The 22,914-nt window shown below is 50.2% G+C and overlaps 1 protein-coding gene across 3 annotated transcripts in view; it reads right to left on the bottom strand.

Moving 5' to 3' along the window:
• Positions 1-19,638, bottom strand: part of PFKM (phosphofructokinase, muscle) — a 31,606-nt gene extending 11,968 nt beyond the window's left edge. Inside the window, exons 1-14 of one of the 3 annotated variants that reach the window (XM_077838520.1) lie at positions 19,565-19,638; positions 16,390-16,467; positions 13,290-13,479; positions 11,928-12,093; positions 11,354-11,398; positions 10,013-10,121; positions 8,920-9,015; positions 7,428-7,520; positions 5,500-5,625; positions 4,745-4,809; positions 3,998-4,061; positions 3,116-3,262; positions 2,005-2,075; positions 856-943 (exon numbers count right to left, since the gene is read on the bottom strand). In XM_077838520.1, the coding sequence (XP_077694646.1) occupies positions 856-943; positions 2,005-2,075; positions 3,116-3,262; positions 3,998-4,061; positions 4,745-4,809; positions 5,500-5,625; positions 7,428-7,520; positions 8,920-9,015; positions 10,013-10,121; positions 11,354-11,398; positions 11,928-12,093; positions 13,290-13,479; positions 16,390-16,467; positions 19,565-19,636 (1,410 nt within the window). In that variant the 5' untranslated portion in view covers positions 19,637-19,638. The remainder of the gene's footprint in view (positions 1-855; positions 944-2,004; positions 2,076-3,115; positions 3,263-3,997; positions 4,062-4,744; positions 4,810-5,499; positions 5,626-7,427; positions 7,521-8,919; positions 9,016-10,012; positions 10,122-11,353; positions 11,399-11,927; positions 12,094-13,289; positions 13,480-16,389; positions 16,468-19,564) is intronic. The other 2 variants (XM_077838522.1, XM_077838521.1) reach the window with 2 other exon arrangements.
• Between the last annotated feature and the right edge of the window lie 3,276 nt (positions 19,639-22,914).

The raw sequence follows: 22,914 nt of genomic DNA, 5'->3' as shown, positions 1-22,914 counted from the left end.
GTACCCAGAATGAGACAGTTGGGTATTTATTATTTGTATTATCATAGAGCCTGGAATCTCCAGTCATGGACTAGGTGGTAGGCATGGTACACAGAAAGGACAGGAAGGGTATTCTGCTGGATCTAGGGCCTTTTGGAGTGGGATCAAGATTGGTTCAGGGTCGGGTAGCAGTGGCTTTGTGGGATGCTCCCCTCCACCCCCAAAAGCCTGAAGACGGGCAATGGGTCCAGCAGGTGCCCAGCGTGTTGTTTTGCACAGAGCGGCAAAGAACGGACACCAGTGCCGTGCATCTACCATGAGAGCTTTGCTGAAGATCACCCAGTGTCCCATGCAAACACATTCTGGTCCTCTCAGAAATGGAGAACCAACTCCATGATCTTTATGATCCAACTCCGGCAATGCAACCCAGACACCCAGTGAGACCAGCCATTCTAGGAAGCTGTAGGGAATGGAACCCTGACAGATCCCCTGAGCCTGGAGAAGGAAAAGGAGATGGGCCTGCAAGGGATCAGCCCACAGGTTGAGTTCCTTAATGCCCTGGTGACTGGAGCCCCACTCTGGATGAGACTCAGCACTCAGGCTGCACTGGGATGATCTGTGCTCCTGAGTCACCACGGGAGATTTCCAGCATTTTCAAGGCATTAACAGGCCTGGGAATGGTCAAGTTCCTCCAGTAATGACCTTCTATTTTCGGTGAGTATCTTTGCACCTGGCCAAGCAGCTGGCCTCACGTCCCCCAGGATTCAGATCTCCTCTGGGGTGTTCCGTGGGTGGAGAAAGGGGGCTGGCCCCCTGCTACTCCACAGGCCCGAGGTTCTACGCCTGTAAAGACTCATGGCAGCCTGCCTGACTCACCTCAAAGCCCCCGATGATGATCAGCCCGTGAATGTTAAAATCGCTGATGGTTGTGCTGATTTCCTCCAAGTATTTCTTAGGCAGAGTCCTGTTGCAGGCAGAAATGCCACAAAAACCATCAATGTACCCTTCTGGGCCTGTATAGTCCCTGGATGTGGTGAGCACTGCATTGGGGGGGGTGGCGGGGGGGATGGCACAAGAGGAATTTGCTGGGAGGACATAGGGGAGTGGGGCTCAATTTGCTGAATGCAAGGAAGAGGCTGGATCAGTTTGCAGAGCTCCAGACTAGTTAAGGGATTAACAGACTTGCCATCTGATCATTGCAACAGTCGCTTCAGTTTTCTCCATTGAATGCACGTATGTGTGAGCAGGTCAATATCCCCCCACCCCCAACACATCATTCATGGCATCCTGCTGTGTTTTAGAACAGGAATATTCTCTCTGTTCTCTGGATACCATCAAACAGCTCTCGCTTCCAGGCTGAGGCCAAGCGTGAGAAGCCACGGAAAGAGGAAAAGTAAAAAGCAACTGAAATGAGCGGCTCAGAATGCCAGGGCCATCTCGGCTTCTGCTTGCTACAGCATCGCCATGGAGACATGCGGGCCACGATCCTTCACTGCCCCAAGGGACAGCTGGTTGCAGCTCCCTGATCTCCAGTGGCCTGGGGCTGGCAGAAGGTCATGCTGCTTGAGGGGCTAATTTAACTTCCGCTGCTGGTGTAAGCTTCATGGTGGAGAGAGCTCAGCTCCATCACTCAGGCTAAGGATGCACCTGGGCGAATTCTCCAGTCTGTATCTCTGGCTGGTTTCAGTCTGTGCTGCACATGTCATTTATTTGTGTTACAGTAGCACCTAGGAGCGGATCCTATTGTGCTAGGTGCTGTACAAACACAGAGCAAAGACAGTTTCTGCCCCAAAGAGCCTAAGTGATTTCTACGTACTTGGTGGCCCCTGAGACCTAATCTCCAGAGGTGCTGAGTGTCTGCAGGGAACGCTGATTTCACCTGGAGTTGCAGCAGGTGGTGTCACAAGTCTGAAAATCGGGCCTGCAATGACGCTGATCAAAGCATGTGTTTGAGACCACTCTGGTAATAGTATCTTGAAGGACACAAAGGTAGCTAGCTAGAGGAAGAACGCTTTAGTGGGTTACCTCTTTGTTCCAAGTTTCGATCCACCAAGCCCAGTCCAGCCACCTACGCCTCCCCAGCCAATCTCTTCCACCTGGTGAAAAAGGAAGAGAAGAACGGAGTCACGAAGAGCTGGGCTATTTGATTTGCCAGTAATTTGCCAGTAACAATGGAGGGAACAATTTTCCAACATGAAAACAAGGTGGGGACAGTGGAAGTGACTCCCGATGGGAAATTGCACCTACTGAGCCCAAAGCACATCTTGAAATAACTATTTTCCCGTTTAGAGAGTAAGCAACTGATGTTGGTGTGAAATTGTGGGTTTGATTCTCTAGTGCCCGGCATCTTGTGATGTCATTTACCCCAGTGCTTCATAGGCAATAGACAGTGAGGCTAGTCTGTCCAGAGCAGCTCTTACCGGACAGAACTTTCCTAAGCAATTTGAATCGCGTCCTCTGGGACTGCACCCGATGTCCCCCCGTATGTACAGAGTTAAACACCTTTCAGACACCTTCAGGAAGACACGTTCAAGTTAGTTATGTATAGTACTCAGTACTGCATCTAACCAGAATCCACATCAGCGCGGACCTTCTTTGGGATATGCTTGTGTCTCCTGGAGACGGAAAGGCACCACTGGGCTGAGATACAGATACTGCCCACAGCAGCTTTTGATCCAGTGTTGCTGTCCACACTGCCTGGAAGCCCAATACTAAACCAGGAGCCTTTTCTCTTTCACCTTGATTGTTCACTCCATAACCCTGCTATGTCGAACATCACCTGAATAGGGCTGGAGCCTTATCGTAGGCTCTCCCGTTCAGTTTAGGATCCATAGCCTCCTTGGGCTTGCTCCAGCCTATCTCACAACCTTGTCCCTCTCTCCAGACCTCCACACCACTAGCACGACCCTTCTCCAGACACTCCTGCCATGTGTTGTGTAAGTGCCTTCTCTTCTGCAGCTGTCGCTCTCTGGAAAGGCCTCCCTATCTCATCAGACCCCTGTTACACCTCAGATTTCCCTCCTCTCCATGGTTCTGAATGTTCCTCTCCCACGGCTGCTAGTCAGGGCTCTTTACAGCGCACGGACACTCTGTCTGGAAGAAGGATGCTGTAGAGCTGCCTTGTCCTAGCTGGTACCTGTCCATGGGCGAGACCGTCAAACCCATCGTGCACAGCCAGCATCTTGTGCCCATGGATCAGCCCAATCCTGACGGCCGCCCTCACGGCTGCGTTCATCCCGGAGGCTGGAGCTCCAACGTTCATCACAGCCAGGTTATACCCGCTCTGCAGTGTGGGGGGAGCAGGAGATGGCATTGAGAAAGAAACAAAGAAAACAGGAATGCTCCCCAAACTGTCAGGCCTGCTGAAATAAGTGGGGCAAGGTCCCAAAGCACCATGGCAGCAAGGCCCCATGGCAGTGGCACAGATGTACAGCTTTGGGCTGGCCCATAGTTCAGACTGGTAGCCTTGCATTGGCATAGCCGCATGGCCCCACAGCACGCTGAGGGTCTAGACCAGTGGTGGGCAACCTGCAGCTTCAGGGTAATCTGATTGCGGGCTCCGAGACATTTTGCTGATGTTGACCATCCCCAGGCATGGCCCCCCACAGCTCCCATTGGCCAGGAATGGCGAACCGCAGCCAATAGGAGCTGCGGGAAGCGGCAGTCAGCACATCCCTGCGGCCCGCAGCTCCCATTGGCCAAGAATGGTGAACCACAGCCACTGGGAGCTGTCGGGGGCTGTGCCTGCAGACGGTCAACATCAGCAAAATGTCTCGCAATCAGATTAACCTGATGGGACGCATGCAGCCTGCAGGCCGCAGGTTGCCCATCACTTGTCTAGACTTTCATTTTCAAAGGGGCCTGGGGCATTAGGCACCTAACTCCCATTGAAAACTAACAGGGCGGGTTGGATGCCTATCTCCCTTAGCCTTCTTTGAAAATCCCAGCCCTGATGCACACACAGCTGCGCAGACCGTAAAGAAAATGGACGAGGAGCCACCTCTCGTTTGTTTCGTACCTTTGTAGAGGGCGGGCGCACGTGAGCCAGCAACTTGTAAACGTTCCAGTTATTCTGAAAGCTCCTGCAAGAAAGGAGGGGGAGTCAGATCTCAAGGCCAGAAGGGGCCATTCTGATCATCTAGTCTGACCTCCTGCATCACACAGACCGGAGAACCTCTCCCAGTGAGTCCTGCATCCAGCCCAGCTCTGGTGGTTGAGCTAGAATATTTTTTAGAAAGGGAGGTCCAGCATTGATTTAAAGACCCCAAGCAATGGAGTATCTACCATGTTCCTGGGAAAGTTGTTCCAATGGTTAATTCCCCTCCCTGTAAAAATGGGTACCTTTCTTTTGTGTAGTAGATAAGTATCTTCATGCTGTGGAAGAGGCTGTGAGCTTCACCTACTTGTAAGTCTCCCAATTAAGCACCATTAGAGGAATGCTGGTTTCTTCTGAGTGCAGTGTGGCTTAGTAGCTAGATCACTGGACTGGGACTCAGGAGACTTGGGTGCTATTCCTGGCTCTGCCACTGGCCTGCTGTGTGACCTTGGGCAAGTCACGTCACTCCTCTGTGCCTCATTTTCCCCACCTGTTTAATGGGGGTCATAATACTGACCTCCTTTGTAAAGCACTATGAGATCTGCTAATGAAAAGTGCTAGATAAGAGCTAGGGATTATTTATTTATTAATTATTATTATAGTATATTTAGAGCCACAATAGGTCCCTGATCCTTTAAATATCTTATTTTAAATAGCACATTCGCTCACCTTCCCCTCAAGTTTACAGCATCTTCAAATCGTCCCTCATTCATTGCTGTCGTGACATCTTTGGTCTGTGAAGAGGAAGCAGCAGGAAAAAGAAAAGATCTAAAGATGTGTCTCTAAAAATTGCATTTTAACTCAACTGCAATCCCAGACGGAAAACCATGTTAAGCACAAGCAAGTCTGGAGCAAGGCACTATGGGCCTGGGCTGTTCGTTCAGATCAGAATCTGTTTTCATTTAAAAATAGCATTCTTGGCTTTCGTGGATGCACAGAAAAGCTTGGAAATGTGACCTGAGAGTGACTAAGGCCTGCTGGAGTCTGCAAAGAGCCTGAAACAAGAGCTCCAAGAGGCGTGAACTGCTCCATTCATTTTAAGTCTGAAACCTGATACCTCCCCTAGGGTAGGGGCCATGCCACAGGGGTGGGGGGACATGTGCCTCAGACACTAGATTGCTTTAATTCATACCTGCTCTCCAGCAGTTCAGCCAGTCAACATCAGGAACACTACGATACCTAGAGAACATGGCCCCTAGATGTCCAGGTGGATGGCAAGTTGTGATATCTGCTACTGATTGGCTAAGAACTGCCCATCTGTTTTAAAGCATCCAGTTGTATTATTACCGTCCACCCTCTTGTTAGTCTCATCCACCAGTCTGTTAAACTGTAAACTCTTTGGGGCAGGGGCTGTCATTTACCATATGTTCGTACACCACCTAGCGCATTGGACATGGTTGGAGTGGAGAGAGGTAAATACTCACCACTTGGACACACTCCATGAGAGGCAGGCGGACAGCTTGATTCCCAGACAGGCTGACAACACATGCTGGGGTATCCGGAGTCCCTTCCAACAAGGCCATGACTGCTTCCACCCCCATTCTGCTTCCCTGAGACACACAGAAGGGGCTTTAATCCTTGATGAATCTATATTTCCTTGGACATCCATATCTCATGCTCCCACTTATACCCTCAATACAGATTCCCCCGAATCTTAGGAAGAACTTAAAAAAATCACAGTGTAACACATGGATAAGTAGATCTCTTCCCCCAGCCCTACCATTGGTGGCTAGTCTACATAGAAGATAACAGCCTACTACTGCTATCAAATAATGGAGCTACTCCTTTTGCTCTTTCATTTGGAGCTGGAGGTCAGAGGTTCATTCCATACTGATGAATGGAGGGTGGTGGTCCTTTTTAGGTCTGGTCAAAAAAATTGCCATTGAAGCTGGGGCGGGGTTTTATGTAAAATCTGGTTTTCAGCTAAACTAGTTTTTTTGTAAAAAGTGTCTGCTTTCTAGGAAAATGTTGATTTTTCATTGAAAAAATTAAATGTCCAAAAACGGAAATATTTCAGTTCTAAAATGCAACCGTGGTCCCTCATGGACACTGTAGTTTGGGTGTCTTATTCCTCCATTCCCCTCTCTGGGCTGGGCTCTCCAACTGGCCTATATTTCCCATGATGCACCGTGGCCATGAGACTGCCATGAGAGACAGTCCAGAGGAGAGCAACAGAAAAGATGCAGTTTAGAAAACCTGATCTCTGAGGAAAGGTTGAAAGAACTGGGCATGTTTAATAGAGAGAAGAGTAGGCTGCATGGGGTCATGATAACAGCCTAACAACATAACATAAGAACGGCCATAATGGGTCAGACCAGTCACCAATGGTCCATCGAGCCCAGTGTCCTGTCTTCTGACAGTGGTCAGTGCCAAGTGCTTCAGAGGGAACGAATAGAACAGGGTAATTATTGAGTTATCCATCCCATCACCCAGTCCCAGCTTCTGTCAGTCAAAGGTTTAGGGACACCCAGAGCATGGGCTCGTGTCCCTGACCATCTTGGCTAATAGCCATTGATGAACCTATCCTCCAGTAACTTATCTAATTCTTTTGTGAACCTAATTATACTACTGGCCTTCACAACATCTCTTGGCAATGAGTTCCACAGGTTGACTGTGCATTATGTGCAGGGGTGGTGGGTGAAGCTTCCCCTCGGGGAGGCCAGCATCCCTGCTCTGCCTCTTCCAGCTGAGGCCCTGCCCCTGCAGGCTGCTCTCAGCCTTCCCCCCTGCCCCCACAGTCCCCACACCTGTGGCCTTGGCCAGGACTGCAGTGGCGCTCTCAGCCCTGGCCAGAGCTCCAAGCCCGGAGCCCCTCCCCACCCCATCTGGAGGCCGCAGCCGCGGAGCTCTGAGCTTGGAGTCCCTCCCCCACCCCATCTGCTTGCAGCCCCCCCATATCACCCACTGTGCCTCTTTTCCCCGAGGCCCCGCCCCCCACTCCCTCATTACCCACCCGCCCCCGCTTCAGCCCCAAAACTGGAAAAGCTCTGTGCCCCTGCTGGAGCAAGAGCTCCTCCAGCCCCGGGGCCAGGGAGATTTTTCCACTGGGCCACAAATTGGCCAGGGCCAGTGTGAAACGCTGGTTAAACAGTGGCACACTGGAACAGGTTCCCTAGGGAGGTTGTTTTTAAGACAAATCCCAGTCAGGGATGATCTAGGCTTAACCCTGCCTCAGTGCAGGGGGATGCACTGGATGACCTCTCGAGGTCCCTTCCAGCCCTGTGTTACCACGACTCCATGCTCTTCTCTGGAATCCCCTGGCTCTGTCTTGAAGGAAGGTCACAATGGGGGTAATCAGGGTTTGTAAAAGGATCTGAAGGAGAAGCATGGAGGAGATAGCAAATGTTCATACCAGGATGCGGTCAAAGGCAGAGGGGGTCCCACCACGCTGCACATGCCCGAGGATGGTAACTCTCGTGTCATAGCCAACGCGTTTAACAACCAACTAAAGGGAAGCGAGAAAATGACAGAAGAGATTTGTCATAAATATAAAGGGAAGGGTAACCACCTTTCTGTATACAGTGCTATAAAATTCCTCCTGGCCAGAGGCAAAACCCTTTCACCTGTAAAGAGTTAAGAAGCTAAGGTAACCTCGCTGGCACCTGACCCAAAATGACCAATGAGGGGACAAGATACTTTCAAATCTGGAGTGGGTGGGGAACAAAGGGTTCTGTCTGTCTGTGTGATGTTTTTTTCTGAGAACAGATCAGGAATGCAAGCCTTACCACTCCTATAAGGTTAGTAAGTAATCTAGCTAGAAAATGCGTTAGATTTTCTTTTGTTTAGTGGCTTGTAAAATAAGCTGTGCTGGAGGGAATGTATATTCCTGTTTTTGTGCCTTTTTGTAACTTAAGGTTTTGCCTAGAGCGATTCCCTACGTTTTGAATCTGATTACCCTGTAAGGTATTTACCATCCTGATTTTACAGAGGTGATTCTTTTACTTTTTCTTTAATTAAAATTCTTCTTTTAAGAACCTGATTGATTTTTCATTGTTCTTAAGATCCAAGGGTTTGGGTCTGTGTTCACCTGTTGGTGAGGATTATTATCAAGCCTTCCCCAGGAAAGGGGGTATAGGGCTTGGGGGGATATTTTTGGGGAAGACGTCTCCAAGTGGTCTCTTTCCTTGTTCTTTGTTTAACACGCTTGGTGGTGGCAGCATACTGTTCAAGGACAAGGCAAAGTTTGTACCTTGGGGAAGTTTTTAACCTAAGCTGGTAAGAATAAGCTTAGGGGGTCTTTCATGCAGGTCCCCACATCTGTACCCTAGAATTCAGAGTGGGGAAGGAACCGTAACAAGATTCATCTTTATCTCAAGAGTCCAGACTGTGACATGAGTGAACATGCAACAGCAGAGACCACCGGAGACTAAGATCTGGGGGCCAGATCCTCAGCCTTCAAATGGAACCGGGCCCGATTGACACCAGCTGAAGCTCAGCAACTGATGGCGGGTTTTAAAGCTTTCTGCTAGCAGAGCCCTGTCTTGCCCAGCCATAATGTCTGGCTAGCGGTGACCCTGCACAGCTGCTGGACAGCAAAGAGTACCAGCAAATCTTTAAGGCCTCCAGGCCCTCCAGATCTCATTCAGGCAGCCGGGTGGAAGGCTGCAGGCGCCTCATTCCGTTTGGGCATCTCAGGCAGCACCAAACGGGGATGCACTTTTGGGGTCACATCTGTAGCTGGGGTAAATTGCCAACACTCCGTTGAGCAATCCTGCTTTACACCATCCGAGGAGCTGGGCGTTCGTGTTAGTTTGAAAGCAGACAGATGCATTCTGGGAGATCATGAGAGCACAGGAGAGACGTTCTCGGGGCTGAGCACAGAGCTGACCCCAGCCCCCACTCACGTTTTTGATGTCCTCCGAGGTGATGGGTTTGCCCTGCCTGTTGATGGCTCCTTCAGCCACAATAATGATGTTTAGTCTCGATCCCCGGCCTCTTGTCTGAAGGAAGGGAAAGGAGAAAGCAACCCACTGATGTAATGTGTAAAATTGCATCCTGTGGATTGGATTCACCCCCATACAGGGGGACAGAATAGGGGCAGTGCACTGCTCCAGTCCCACTAACAGCCATGGGCTGAAGCAGGATCTAAGCAGAGCACTGGGTGCTAGCGAGGGCTGGCCGGGAAAGCAGAAGTCCATTCTGTGAACAGTTTTGAGCTGTCGACATTCTTGTTCCATGTCAGAATGATGCCAAGGCCCTGCCTGTTTTTTTGTGAACAGAGACTGATTCCCATGATCAGCATATGACAGCACACTGACCACTGTGGCCAATCGCCTAGTGGTTAGGGCACTCCCTGGGGATATGGAAGAGCCTCGTTCAAAACTCTGCTCTGCCAGATTCTGACAGATCAGACCAGTGGGCTACTCAGGGGTGTCTCTCTCTCTCCAGAAAGCCCATCCTGGATGCGAGAAATGTTTTTTCACAAAATTCCTGATCAATTAGCCTTCCTGTCCCCGGGAACTCCTTCCAACAGGAGACCGGACCAAATGTAGAAAGGAAAGCATCGAGCTAAATATAGCTTCAGTTCGCATATGCCCCCCCGCCACTACTGCAGTATCTGAGCACTTCACAATCTTTAAGTGGATTTATGCTCACAATCCTCCTGTGAGGTGGAGCCATGCTAATACTCATGTGGGGAATTTCAGGCACAGAGAGACGAGGGCTCGGATGTTTCGGCATCTAATTCCCAGTGATGTCAGTGGGAGTTAGGCACCTAAATACCTCTGATGAGCTGGGCCTGCGTGACTTGCCAAATGTCGAACAGGAAGCAGTGGCAGAGCAGAGACTTGAACTCCAGGATCTGACCAGTGCCCTAACCGCTAGACCACTGGCCTTCTCAGAGCCTGACTCTTGAGCGTCCTAGTTTTAAGGCATCCCAATCTGGGATCAAGTCTGTGCCAAGCAGGAGTCGCCTACAAGAAGTTTGGCTGGGGTTACCTCAATTAGCCTCCTGCACAAGTGTTCCTCCCAGTCATCCTCAGGCGGAGATTCTGGAATGAAAACCCAGTCGGCACCACAAGCCAGGGCTGTTATGAGAGCTAGGTAGCTAAGGCGAAAGAAAAGGATGAAGGTTAGAAAGCCAGGGGCGTGCTGCGAGTTTTAAAGTTCACGCCTCGTGCTTAGCAAGTGGAGATGCTGCTGTTGATGGCCAGGGCTGGAGGGAGACACTCTGGAAATAACTGCTTGGTGGTTTCAAATTTGCATGCAAAAATAAGCTATTCCATGCAGTTCTGTTCAATGCCCTGGGGCACCCCAGAGCTCCCTGGTGCTCTGTTTCTCTTCTGAAGTAACTTCGATGAAATTTCAAACCTCCTGAAGTTTTGGGGGACAATCAGGGTGTATGTGGGGGACCATGCTGCAGACTGAGCTCCCTCAGCTTCCCTTGGGGGATGTCTACCCTGGTGCAGGAGGGGCCCAGCTGAAGGGCAATTCAAGCCCTATTATGGGGGCGTATGTGGGACACCAGCCTTGTGCTAGGGGAGAATTCCACCTGCAGCTAACTTAACAAAACTTGTATACAACCACAGATCTCAAGGTCAGAAGGGACAGTGCGCTGAGCCCCAGAATTTCAGCCTTGATTTCAATGGAGCGACACCATTTTACACCAGCTGAGAACTGGCCCACTGTCTTCAATGGGAGCAGGATCAAGGCCCCAATCCTTATGACACTCGACATTTTCCCTTCCCTGAGTCAGCCTTTCTTCTCTTCAAACCGGAGGAGCTTGCCCTGCGGTTACGTTTATTAAATAGTGAGTGAGTCACAACCTTAACTACAGGACCAACGGTAAGACTAACGCCACTGTTTAGTGGAGGCCCAGTGAATCGCTTAGGGCGAGAAATGCCCCAGCAGGTGCGTCATCAGAGAATCCCATCTGAGGCTAGGAAGGTCCTAGCTGGAAAGAGGAGACTATTATATAGCGGGCGAGAGAGATAATGCAGAGAGGCAGCATCTAGGCCTAGTACAGTGATTTGTCACTTAAGCCCTAAGGGTGCATAGGCCTCATGCTGGCCCCTCTGCATCAGGATCAGTTTGACCCAGCTTGATTACAGTGAAGAGTGACTTTTTTCCACCCCTGGGTTTTCACTGGCTTCACTGGTTGGAAAGACAGGCGGGATGGCTTTCCCCTCTGGCCCTTCTTTTCCTGCGACTGGCCCCTCTGTCTAGCCTCTCCACTTCCTGTGAAGCAAGGACCCCGCCTCCCCATGCGCTGGGCCAAAGGGTCAGGAGGTGGTGAAAATGCAGAACCGTTAAACGCGCAGAAAGGAAAGATTTACCCACCCGCAGTGACGGCCCATCACCTCCAGCACAAACGTCCTCTGGTGACTGCAAGAGACAGGAGAGAGTGCACCCAACAGTTACAGCAGGTATATCAACCTAAGTAATAACAAGGCCTTAATATTGTGGAGATGCAGCTGAGTCCAGTGGATGACTGGGATTCAGAAGACCTTGGTACTATGCCTGGCTCTCCCGTGTGACCTTTGGCAAGTCATTTTTCCTCCTGTGTTTGTCTTGACTTTGCAGATTGTCAGCAATTCAGGGCTGGGACTGGCTCCCACCACGCATTTGTGCTGCACCTCGTTATTAGCGTTATTAATAATAATCTGTGTTGCATCAGTGCCCAGGAGCCCTAGTCATGGATCAGGACCCCATTGTGCAAGGCGCTGTACAGACACAGAACACAAAACCAAGTCCCTAATGTAGAAAGCTGCCCTATAATTACCCAGGGTGCTGGGCAGGCTGGTCCATCCACCCCGTGATTGCAGTGTGGACATACCCTTAGGCTCTGGCATCCCAACACCCCTGCATCGCACTGCCGATGCTGAAAAGGAAGAGGTGAGTTGCAGACTCTCACCTCTGGGCAGTCGTCGTTATAGCGTCGACTATCTCCATGATCCTGTGAAGGGCGGAGTCTGTGCCTATGGTCATGTCCGTGCCGCAAAAGTCGTTATCGATGGAGCCGACCATTCCTACAATGTTCAGGTGACTCGAGTTCTTGGCTTCCTCTGCCATGATGCCACCTGCGGAGAGATTCCACAGACCCCTTGGAACGCAGACGGTCTGCGGTGAGCTTATCATTGGGTGATGCACACCGAGGACCTGAGCCAGAGCCCAGTGAATTCGAGGGGCTTTGGGTAAGGCCCAAAGTCACATAGCTTAAGGCCAGAAGGAACCACCAGCCCATCTAGTCTGACCTGTTGCACATCACAGGCCACAAAACGCCACACTGCCACCCCAGTACCAAACCCAGCAACCAGACCAAAGAAGTACAGCCCTCAGGAGACTAAACTGTTGTGGGCCTCACGTGGAGAACAGGAGGGACTGAGTTGCCACCCATGCCCCAGGCCTCTGCAATGGCAAGGAATTGATTTAGTGAGATACACACAGATGATCCTAGCAAGTGACCTGTGTCCATGCTGAAGAGGAAGGGGAATCCCTGCCCCCCTCCTGACCCCCCCACAGATCCCTGCCAGTCTGACCACGTGGAAAATTCCTTCCTGACCCCACAAATGGCCATCATTTAGGGTCTGAGCATGTGAGCCAAGCCCCTGAGAAAATTCTCAGTACCACCTCAGTGATGCTTCAAACCCATCACTTCCTGCTAGAGCTGAATGAGGAACAACATCTGGATGGAAAAACAGTGAATTTCCCCTCCCCTAAGTGTTTGTGAAATTTTTTCCCACTTCCCAGCAAGCTCTACTGGCATTTGCATGCCCCCGTCCCCAGCTTTGCTCCACTGTGGTCTGCTTGGGGACGTGCATGGGTGGGGAACAGGGCAGACGGGTGTCCTGGGACGAGACACACACACTAGGAGGCGTCTCCGGGAAGGGAGTGTACTCGTGAATGGGTGTCTTGGGGGCAGGAGCTGGGGAGATGACATGCACTTGGAGCGTGCGTAGATGTGCCAATGTCCCTTGGGGAGTGCCTGGGGCTTCAGGGGTGGAGAAGACATGGGAAGCTGGGTGACATCGTAGAGGGAGCAGGGCCCAGATCCTCAAAGGTATTTAGGTGCCTGACTCTCATTGAAATCAGTGGAAGTTGTGCACCTGGTTTGCGGATCGGGGCCCAAGTGACTGAGGTAGCCAGTTACTTTGTAACTAAGATCAGGGGAAGGAGGAGACCGTGTACCAGAATTACTGGGGCTCCTGGCCACGCTCTGGCAGGCTGGACAGCTTAACCCCCTCCCACTCCACCTATTGCTTTGTCACCACGGTACCTGTTTTAACCAGTTCCCCTAGCAAACTGCTCCACTCGGCCCGGAAGGTGTCTGCACCAGTCAGGCTGCCGTCTCCCCCGATGACACACAGGTTGGTGATGCCTCTCTTCACCAGGTTGCGGGCGGCTTTCAAACGACCTTCGTGCGTGCGGAAGTCCTGGCACCTGGCACTTCCAATTACAGTGCCGCCCTGGAATGGAGGCAGAAGGGGGGTCAATAGGGAACCCCCCCACACCCACTCACCGAGAGGGTTGTGTGGTCTGTCGCAGGAGCTGATCGGGCGTGGAGGCCAGCAGGTTGCAAGTCAAAGGGGATTCTCAGTGAGACTGACGCGGGAATGCCGAGAACAGTTCTGGTGTCCACATTTTAAAAAGGATGTTGACAAATTGGAGAGGATGCAGAAAAGAGTCACAGGGCTGGACAAAAAAACTGAGAGAGCTTGATGTGTTTAGTTTATCAGCCAGAAGATTGAGAGGTGTCTTGATTACAGTGGAAAAGTACCTTCCCCGGGAGAGGGCTCCCTAACTAGCAGAGAAAGGCAGGACAAGAACCAAGGGCTGGAAGCTAAAGCCAGACCAATTCAAATTCAAGATAAGGCATATATTTCTAACAGTGAGGATGCTGGAACAAACCTCCACAGGGAAGTGGTGGACTCTCCATCCCTTGCTACCTTCAGATCCAGACTGGATGCCTTTCTCAACGATGCTGATGTCAAACATACGATATTGGCCTCAACACACAGGTGAAATGTAATGGCCTGGGCTTTGCAGGAGTCCAAACTCAATGATCTAATGGTCCCTTATAGCCTTAAACGCTGAATCTATCTTGGTTACACCAGGCCTTGATCTTTACACTGGCACTTTCCCAGCAGGCAGGTACCCTGGTAGATAAGAGGCCTAGGCACCGACTCCATGGGTGCTCTGGGGCTGGCGCACCCACGGGGGAAAAATGGTGGGTTCTGAGCACCCACCAGCAGCCCCCATATCAGCCCTCCCCTCCCTCCCCCAGTGCCTCCCACCCGCCAGCGGTCCCCGTGGATCAGCGCTTCCCCGTGCTTCCCGCCCTCCACAAACAGCTGTTTCACGATGTGCAGGGGGCTGCGAGGGAGGGGGGAGGAGCAAGGACGCGGCACGCTCAGGGGAGGGGGTGGAGCGGGGATGGGAAGGGGCGGGGCGGGGGTGGGGCCTTGGGGAAAGGGGTGGAGTGGGGGTGGGGCCTGGGGCAGAGCCAGGGGTCGAGCACCCCCCAGCACTTTGGAAAGTCAGTGCCTGTGGATGGAGCTGCTATGATTTCACTGCCATGAGTAGCGCAAGCTACACCCCCCTACCCTCCACTATGGCCAGTCCTCAGCTTGTGGGGGGGGCCTCAGAGAGAAAAAGATTGAGAACCCCAGCTCTAGAACACAAGCAGCTAGTTATCCATGGCAGCAGTGTCCCGCGGCATTCCCCCTCGAGTCCTTTTAGAGGGCGAAGTTCACCTCTGTGCGGGAGGCCAGCACAAGGGCCTACAACCTGTGTAAGTTCCACATAAGCCTTATTTTGAGGACTTAAAATGATGCATGATTTCTGCAGAGTGGTCAGTTTTGTCCTTAGATACGGGCCGGAGAGTTAGAATCAGGTTTGAAACAACAACATTTGCACGTGTGGGGGGCTGGGGGGAGAGGGAGGTCTGATTTAATGCCAGTTGATTCCGTCTCGAGGGTGGCACACTGCTTAGAGATGGGCGCAGCCCTCTGCAGTCCTTGTTTGTGAAACCGGACCCGAGGTCCCCGATCACAAGCAGGGCTGCTGGCAGCCTTCATCTCTGATTTCACGTTATTTTAGGTCTCAGACATTCATTGTGACCCCAGCCTCGGGATATCGTTACACGCAAGTTCCCGAGCCCTTGCCTGTGACCCCGCCGAAGAAAAGGGCAAGATGCTACAATCATTTTCCTCCTGGCAGGAATCCCTTCCATGGAATTGCAATGACCTTTAGAGTCATCATAAGGTCAATGGTTCTCTTCCAACCACGGGCGGACAGGCGGGTCCAGCGAAGGCAAAAGCCTGGGCTCAAGAGAGCTGTGGTGACTATGACTTAATGGCACATTTCCCTGTCCCTGTTGCTAACCTGTGTTCCCCAGGATGGAGACAATGGTGCTCTCTGGGGTTCTGGGCCTATTTTATGTTCCCTCATAGCTGCTTGCCTCCAAGGACTAGATGGTGGGGTGAGCCTTGCTGTATGCCTCCAGGTGCTCCCTCCTCTCCTGTGCTGGCTGTTCACACGGCAGGTAGCATTGTGGGAAGTAGCTTGCAGGATTTTCTACTCCCCACTCCCGGGCATGTGAGTGGGCGGAGCCTGGATTCAGCCCTGCCCCCTCCCTCCAACTCAGCCAGGCTGGCATGGAAGGGGAAGTATTCCGTGCTGCCAGGTATCCTGGGCTAATCCTAGGGCAGCCCAGCGACATGCTGCCCCCTTTGCTTGGGGTGTGTGGCACAGCCATGATTCGTGTGTAACGTGTCTTACCCGCTGATTCAAACCCAAGTGCCATAAGGCAGGAGGAAAAGTGCACTTGTATTCCACCTGCCAGAGCTTCTGCCTGCGGCCTCCCGCCTGCCGCGGCCTTTTGCTGCCACGTGTAGCTACTACGCGGGTAGTGCCTGTATGCTACATGCTGCCGTAAGGGGACACATAGAGGAAAGCAGTTAGGAGCACAAGTCCCAGCGGGGAGGTCTAGGTTGGATAGTAGGGAAAACTTTTTCACTAGGAGGGTGGTGAAGCACTGGAATGGGTTCCCTAGGGAGGTGGTGGAATCTCCTTCCTTAGATGTTTTTAAGGTCAGGCTTGACAAAGCCCTGGCTGGGATGATTTAGTTGGGGTTGGTCCTCTTTGAGCAGGGGGTGGGACTAGATGACCTCCTGAGGTCCCTTCCAACCCTGAGAGTCTAGGATTCCATGACTTTCAATGGGGACATACGTTCCAAAGCCCCTTAAGCACATTTGAAAATCTAGCCCTTAGGTCTCCAAATCCCACTGAAATTCAGTGAGAGTTGGGTGCCTGGCTCCTTTGTAAAGCGCTGGCTCCCTTTCACAGCCAGCAAGGGGATCCATGCCAGGACTTACCAGCTGAAGCATCATGGAGACACGTTCCCATGTGGCCTCCTTGATATTGTCACCGCCGTCCACCAGTCCTTGGTAACCCTAGAACAGAAGGCACAGGAGAGAGATTAGGGGCAAGTCCGAAGGCTTTGCGACGCCAGTTACCGCTTGGAGAGATAGATGGACAATTATGGTGATGGATGGACAGAGGGTGCCCACAGGAACTGGGGAGGAGAATTAAGCAGAGTGAGCCTCAAACTGAATGGAACCATTAACATTCAGAGGAGCACTCCCTTCCCCAGCACAGACACCTCTCCAGCCCCACACAGAGGTACTGTCTTGCCCAAAGCCCACCCAGTCCATTGCAGGGTTTCAACAATCCCAGCAGCTGCTGATTTCAAAACCTGTATCTCACTGGCCTGTTGTGGACTCAGAGGATTGCTCAGACCATTTTGGGTAGACCCAGAGAGGGTGAGAACTGAAGAGGGGGGAGGGATAGCTCAGTGGTTTGAGCATTGGCCTGCTAAACCCAGGGTAGTAGTTCAATCCTTGAGGGGGCCATTTAGGGATCTGGGGCAAAAATTGGGGATTGGTCCTGCTTTGAGCAGGGGGTTGGACTAGATGACCTGAGGTCCCTTCCAACCCTGATATTCTATGATTCTAAGACAACAGTAGATCTGAGTTTGGTTCTGAACAAAGTACTCTGAGTAGGAAACACGTCCACATTGGATATTGGCGGTCCAGGCACACAATATAGGATAGTAAGCAAATAACAGACTGGCAATACAATGAGACATCTTTTATTGGACCAACTTCTGTTGGTGAGAGAGACAAACTTTCGAGCTTACAAGTAAGTTTCCCAGATCTGAAGAGGAGCTTTAAGTGTCACAGCTAATTACAAGGTGGAACAGATTGTTTAGCACAAGTAGTTAACACATATTTCAAGGGACCATTCCAGGTGAAGTGGCCTGTTAACACCTCTCCAGTTACAGGGAGGAAAGTGTGGGGGAAAGCAGGTGGGTTTTTTGTTGTTTTTTTTTTGGGGGGGGGAGCGGGGGGGTTTGTTAGTGGGTTATAAATTGTTGTAATCAGCCAAAAATCCAGTGTCTATTCTGTCCATGATTTTTAGTGTCTAGCAACAACAACGAGGAGTCTGGTGGCACCTTAAAGACTAACAGATTTATTTGGGCCTAAGCTTTGATGGGTAAAAACTCGCTTCTTCAGTGTCTAGCAAGGCTCTCAATTTAAGCTCCCAGGCTCATCTTGTGAAAGTGCGGTGCAGGTTCCCTTGGCATACAATGGAGTTGGGAGTGTTCCTGTGCTTGAGCCTACAGCTTCTCTCTGCTCCAGTCTGCTTTCTCCTACGCTTACTGCCCTCCCCTTCCACACCTTTCCTGATCTTCTCCTTTAGCCCAGCATGAAGCATAATTACAATCACTAGGAAGCAGAAACGTGTAACGCTAAATTCCCTCTAAGCTGCTCAGCAGGCTATCAAGGGCTGCAAAGGTGCCAGAGGAGGCAGCCCTCTCCCAGCTCCGGAGCTGCCACGGCCAGGGAGAGACAGCCCTCTCCCCTGGACCCGAGCTGCTCCAGCAAACGAGGGCTGGGGGGAGTCCTCTCTCCCTGTTGCAGCCTGGGGCAGCCTGTACCCCAAACCCCTCATCCCTGACCCCATCTGAGAGCCTGCACCGCCCAAAACCTCTGCCCCAGTCCTGAGCCCCTTCCCACACCCTGAACCCTTCAGCCTCATCCCCACCCCAGAGTCCGTACCCTCAGCCAGAGCCCTCACTCCCCGCACCCCAATCCTCTGCCCCAACCCTGAACCCCCTCCCACACTCCAAACCCCTCGGCCCCACCTCCGCCACACATCACCTCCATATTGGTGCACATAACAAAATTCATTCCGCACATGGATGTAAAAAATTAGAGGGAACATTGGTGTAACAAGAAAAGGAGTACTTGTGGCACCTTAGAGACTAACCAATTTATTTGAGCATGAGCTTTCGTGAGCTACAGCTCACTTCATCGGATGCATACCATGGAAACTGCAGCAGACTTTATATACACACAGAGATCATAAAACAATACCTCCTCCCACCCCACTGTCCTGCTGGTAATAGCTTATCTGAAGTGATCATCAAGTTGGGCCATTTCCAGCACCGATGAAGTGAGCTGTAGCTCACGAAAGCTCATGCTCAAATAAATTGGTTAGTCTCTAAGGTGCCACAAGTCCTCCTTTTCTTTTTGCGAATACAGACTAACACGGCTGTTACTCTGAAACCTGTCATTGGTGTAACAGTCATCTGCCACTGCTGCCCTGATAACATGATGATGGGCATATTAGAAATGATGGCTACGTGAGTATTTATGATGATGGATAGCTAGATGAGTATATGTAGAAATGAATGGATATAAATATGCTGATAGATATAGATAGAGCAATGGAAAGATGGGTACATGTAGGAAAGGATGGATGGACAGACATATGGGAACGTGGTAATAGATGGATAGACGATATTAATAATGAACAATAAGCTGCAGTTCAAGATAACTAATATATTCTCCCTGTTTCTCACTATTCCTCTTCCCATGTGGCAGATGTCTCCTCATATCTAAAGCCGGCTTCCTTTTCATACAAGGCAAGACAGTAAAACTAACATAGAACCTTTAAGAGCAGTATGTCCCATGGAGACATCACAAAATAAATGTCAAAATATCCACTCCGTCCCCGACTCTGATTAAATCAGTGAGTCTTAGTCTCAGGTGAGGTCCTGGTCTCTCAGTGGCTCTGTGTCTAGACGCAGAATGGGTCTTTGAGGTTACTGCAGGGGTGCAGGCTGCTGATGGAATTGCGGTGCTGGGGACCAGAGGATTGGGATTTAGGGTAGCAGGTTCTGGTTTAGGTTTGGGGTAGCAGGCTGGGGTACAGGGATGTAGGTTCTGGTTTGGGGCAGGGAGTTAGGGTGGAGGCCAAGGATTAACTGTAAGATATTACGTCAAGCACCCCATGAAAATCAAAAGAGATTTCCCTTTCTATCGCCCTTTGCCATGGGGATTTTTCTAGACACAACTGGCTATGTTTATAATGATTCATGTACTGTGGAGACATTACGTTATTAAAATCCCAATGAGAGCAAAGCTAGATGCAGTTCAGAGCAGAGGTGGGGAAGCCATCCAAGAAGGAAACAATCGTACCAACCTCATGAACAAAGTACACCTTGGCTCCTGTGAAGATACCCACTCGAACCACAGCCCGGACAGCTGCATTCATGCCTGTGCAGAGAGAGACAGAGAGAGAGAAATCACTCTTGCATGCAAAACACCTGCCATCTCATTCCATAATGGAAGGGAATCTCTGCAGGACTTGGCTTTCTGATTCAGTAGTGTGCTCCAATTCAATCACAAACCGCTGGGCTCGGCAGCGGAATCGCCAGGTAACATTCTCTGGCCTGTGCCATGCTTTTGGAATGTCCTACCACTTAGATGATTCCGATGGTCCCTTCTGGCCAACATGATGGAGCTCAGGGGTTTCTGATGCAGTAACAGGAAGGGGCTTTGAGCAGTTCTGGGCTGGATATAGATTCCAGGTTTCAGCTGACACTTGCAGGAGAAGGCTAGTTTTTCCTACAGGACAGGAATGGTTTCAGCACTAGTCAAGCCTTTCCCCTACACAGCTGGGGGCAGCCTAATCAAGTGTCTCATAGGAATTCATGGAGCCATTAACAAGAGATGGCTGCTCCAAAGTGAATGCAGGATGGTGCAACAGTGTGATGCATGGGAAGGAGGCAGCATTATTCCAGGCCCCTATATCTGCTGATCCTTCCCAGAAGCCCTCTTTGTCCTCTTCCAGCTCTGCTCTGGTGCCAGCCAGCTCAGTCTCTGGAAGGAGGATGCCTCAAAAGCAGACTTAGCAGGGTTAGCTTTTTCTTCATAAATGTTGATAAATGTCAATTTCACCATGTACACACAAAAAATATTTCATCCATGATCATTGAAATTCACTGATAGGCAGAGCAAGAAAAATGCTGCTTAAGAATGGATTAGAGTTTGATTTAAGGCTCTTTGCTTTGCAGCTTTTGACAAGTGATGTTGGCAGTTTGTGTTTTAATGTTATGAAGCTTTAACTTTTTGAATCTCGGTGTCTACGGTTATTAAATAATTATCGTCTGACCTCCCATAATTTTCTGCAAATCAATAAAATAAATGTTTAAATCAATAAAAATAAAAAATGCTTCAAATAAACATTATACTTTCCATCAAAATGATAAAAAACACAAAAAAATCTAATTCTGTCAGGCCTACTCAAAAGGGGTTGATGGACACTTCTCCTCTATTGTCCAAGAGCCCCTCCCCTTACAGATCTCTCTCTACCTCACAGAAGGCACATCAAGTGGCTGTGGACCACTAGGTTGATGCTACTCTTTGATGACAGAACTGAACCCTCCATTCACAACACACCACCACCACTGAAGTAATCACGGGATAAATTGTGGAGCAAACGTGACTTGTGTGGAGCTTCCCTGTTCAACCACGCAGCGTTTCACTGCACCCTGTCCTTCCTCCAGCCGTTATCTGTTGAGGCCCTGAGCCTGCAAGCAACCCTTGTGCTTCTCTGATGTGAAATTCTATCAAAGCCATCAATGTTCAGAACATATTTGATTGAAGCAAATCCCATGAATCCCCGTGCTGCCTAAGCGGCCGTGATACAGCAGGGGGTGGATTTTTATGGAAGCACTCACCCAGAGGTGGGCAGGAAAAGCAGCCCTGTCAGCTCCAGCAGCTCAACCAGATAAGGGCCCAATTCAGATCCCTCTACACAACTCTGGTAGCCTGCAGAGGCTGTAATAGAGCCAGAAGGAGATGGTGGCAGGGCATTTGGCACAGAACCAGCAGAAGATTGATGTAAGAAGAACTGGGTAAAATTTTTCAACAAAAACTCCCCCCTCCCGGCAAAAAAATGTTGATTCAGCAACACAGAAACATTCAGGAAATTTGTGGATTTTGGCAAATTATTTCAATGGGGGGGGGGAACTTAAAAGAAAACTCCAAAAACATTGAAAAGTTTCATCTCAACATTGTTTAAGCAAAACATTTTGATTTTTTATCTGAAAGGACTTTTTGTTGAGAAATTTTTGTTAAAAAATATAAAAACCTGAAACAATGCTCGAAATTGAAGCAAAATGTTTCAATTCAGGCCAAACAAAATATTTTGTTCAACCCAAAACAGGATTTTTCCCCCCAACTTTTCAAGTAGCCAAAAACGTAAAAAGAGTGTGTTTTCTGTGGTCCGAAAATGGATTTTCCCCTCCCCCAATTAGTCGGATATGCCAGTGAATTGAAACATCCCATTATTTGCCCAGCTCTAGATGTAAATGACCCTATGCTGCACCCCCCTGGGGGTCTTGGCATGGGCCGGGGCATGACAGGAAGGAATGTGCTCAGACCACTCTGTGCTACAGGGATTTTGGGCTGGGTTGAAGCCCTTGGGAAGCTGCTGTAAAAGTTAGACTAGTCCCTGAGGCTGCTCTAACTTACCCCAGGGGTCATTCTGGTCCCCAAGTCAACGCAAAAGCCAGAGAGTGCAGAGATGGCTTAAAGAACGTGCCCCTATTAAACAGAAATATCCACAGGTTCCATTTAAATTTGGATTCTGGCACACAGACTAATGTCCCATCAGAGCTTGGGAATGGTTAGATTTCTCCAGACCGCTCCTGGCCACCACCCAGAAACTGGCCAGCTATAGAAGGGAACCTCCTCCAAGTGTTAACCTGTTGATGGCTGGGCAGGTGGAAAGCTGGGACCATTGCTACTGACCAGCTAAGAATTGTGCCTATCTTATTCTATTTATACATCACCCTGTCTCCCCCACCTCACCTTGGGCCACTGGTTTGTCTCATCTACCTGCTCCATCTTGGCTTTGAGGTTGGATGCTCTTTGAGGCAGGGAGTGTCATTTATCCTAGCTTTGTACAGCACCTAGCACAATAGTGCCCGAACTGGTTGTGGACTTTAGGTGCTCCCTCAATGTAAATGACAGATATTATCTAAGGTACTTTTATGGCCCCCATCACCTTAGCATCTGGGCACCTCACCATCTTTAATATAGTAAATTAGTGAAATAAGCTGTCATGCTTCAGGGCATAGGCTTGCCCCTAACTAACTGGTGGTCAGAAAGAAACTTTCCCGTCCCAACGCTGCTCTGAGATAGGGCAAGGTGGGCCATTTCCAGTAGTTGACAAGAACGTGTGAGGAATAGTGGGGGCGGGGGAGGAAATAAACATGGGGAAATAGTTTTATTTAATTAGTAAAACTATTCCCCCCCCCCCCGCCCCGTTCCTCACACATTCTTGTCAACTGCTGGAAATGGCCCACCTTGATTATCACTACAAAAGGTTTTTTTTCTCTCCTGCTGGTAATAGCTCACCTTACCTGATCACTCTCCTTACAGTGTGTATGGTAACACCCATTGTTTCATGTTCTCTGTGTATATAAAATCTCCCCACTGTATTTTCCACTGCATGCATTCAATGAAGTGAGCTGTAGCTCACGA

Source organism: Eretmochelys imbricata, chromosome 20 (genome assembly GCF_965152235.1).
Source record: "Eretmochelys imbricata isolate rEreImb1 chromosome 20, rEreImb1.hap1, whole genome shotgun sequence".
Lineage (NCBI taxonomy): Eukaryota > Metazoa > Chordata > Testudines > Cheloniidae > Eretmochelys > Eretmochelys imbricata.
This window is presented reverse-complemented; position numbering and strand designations above follow the sequence as displayed.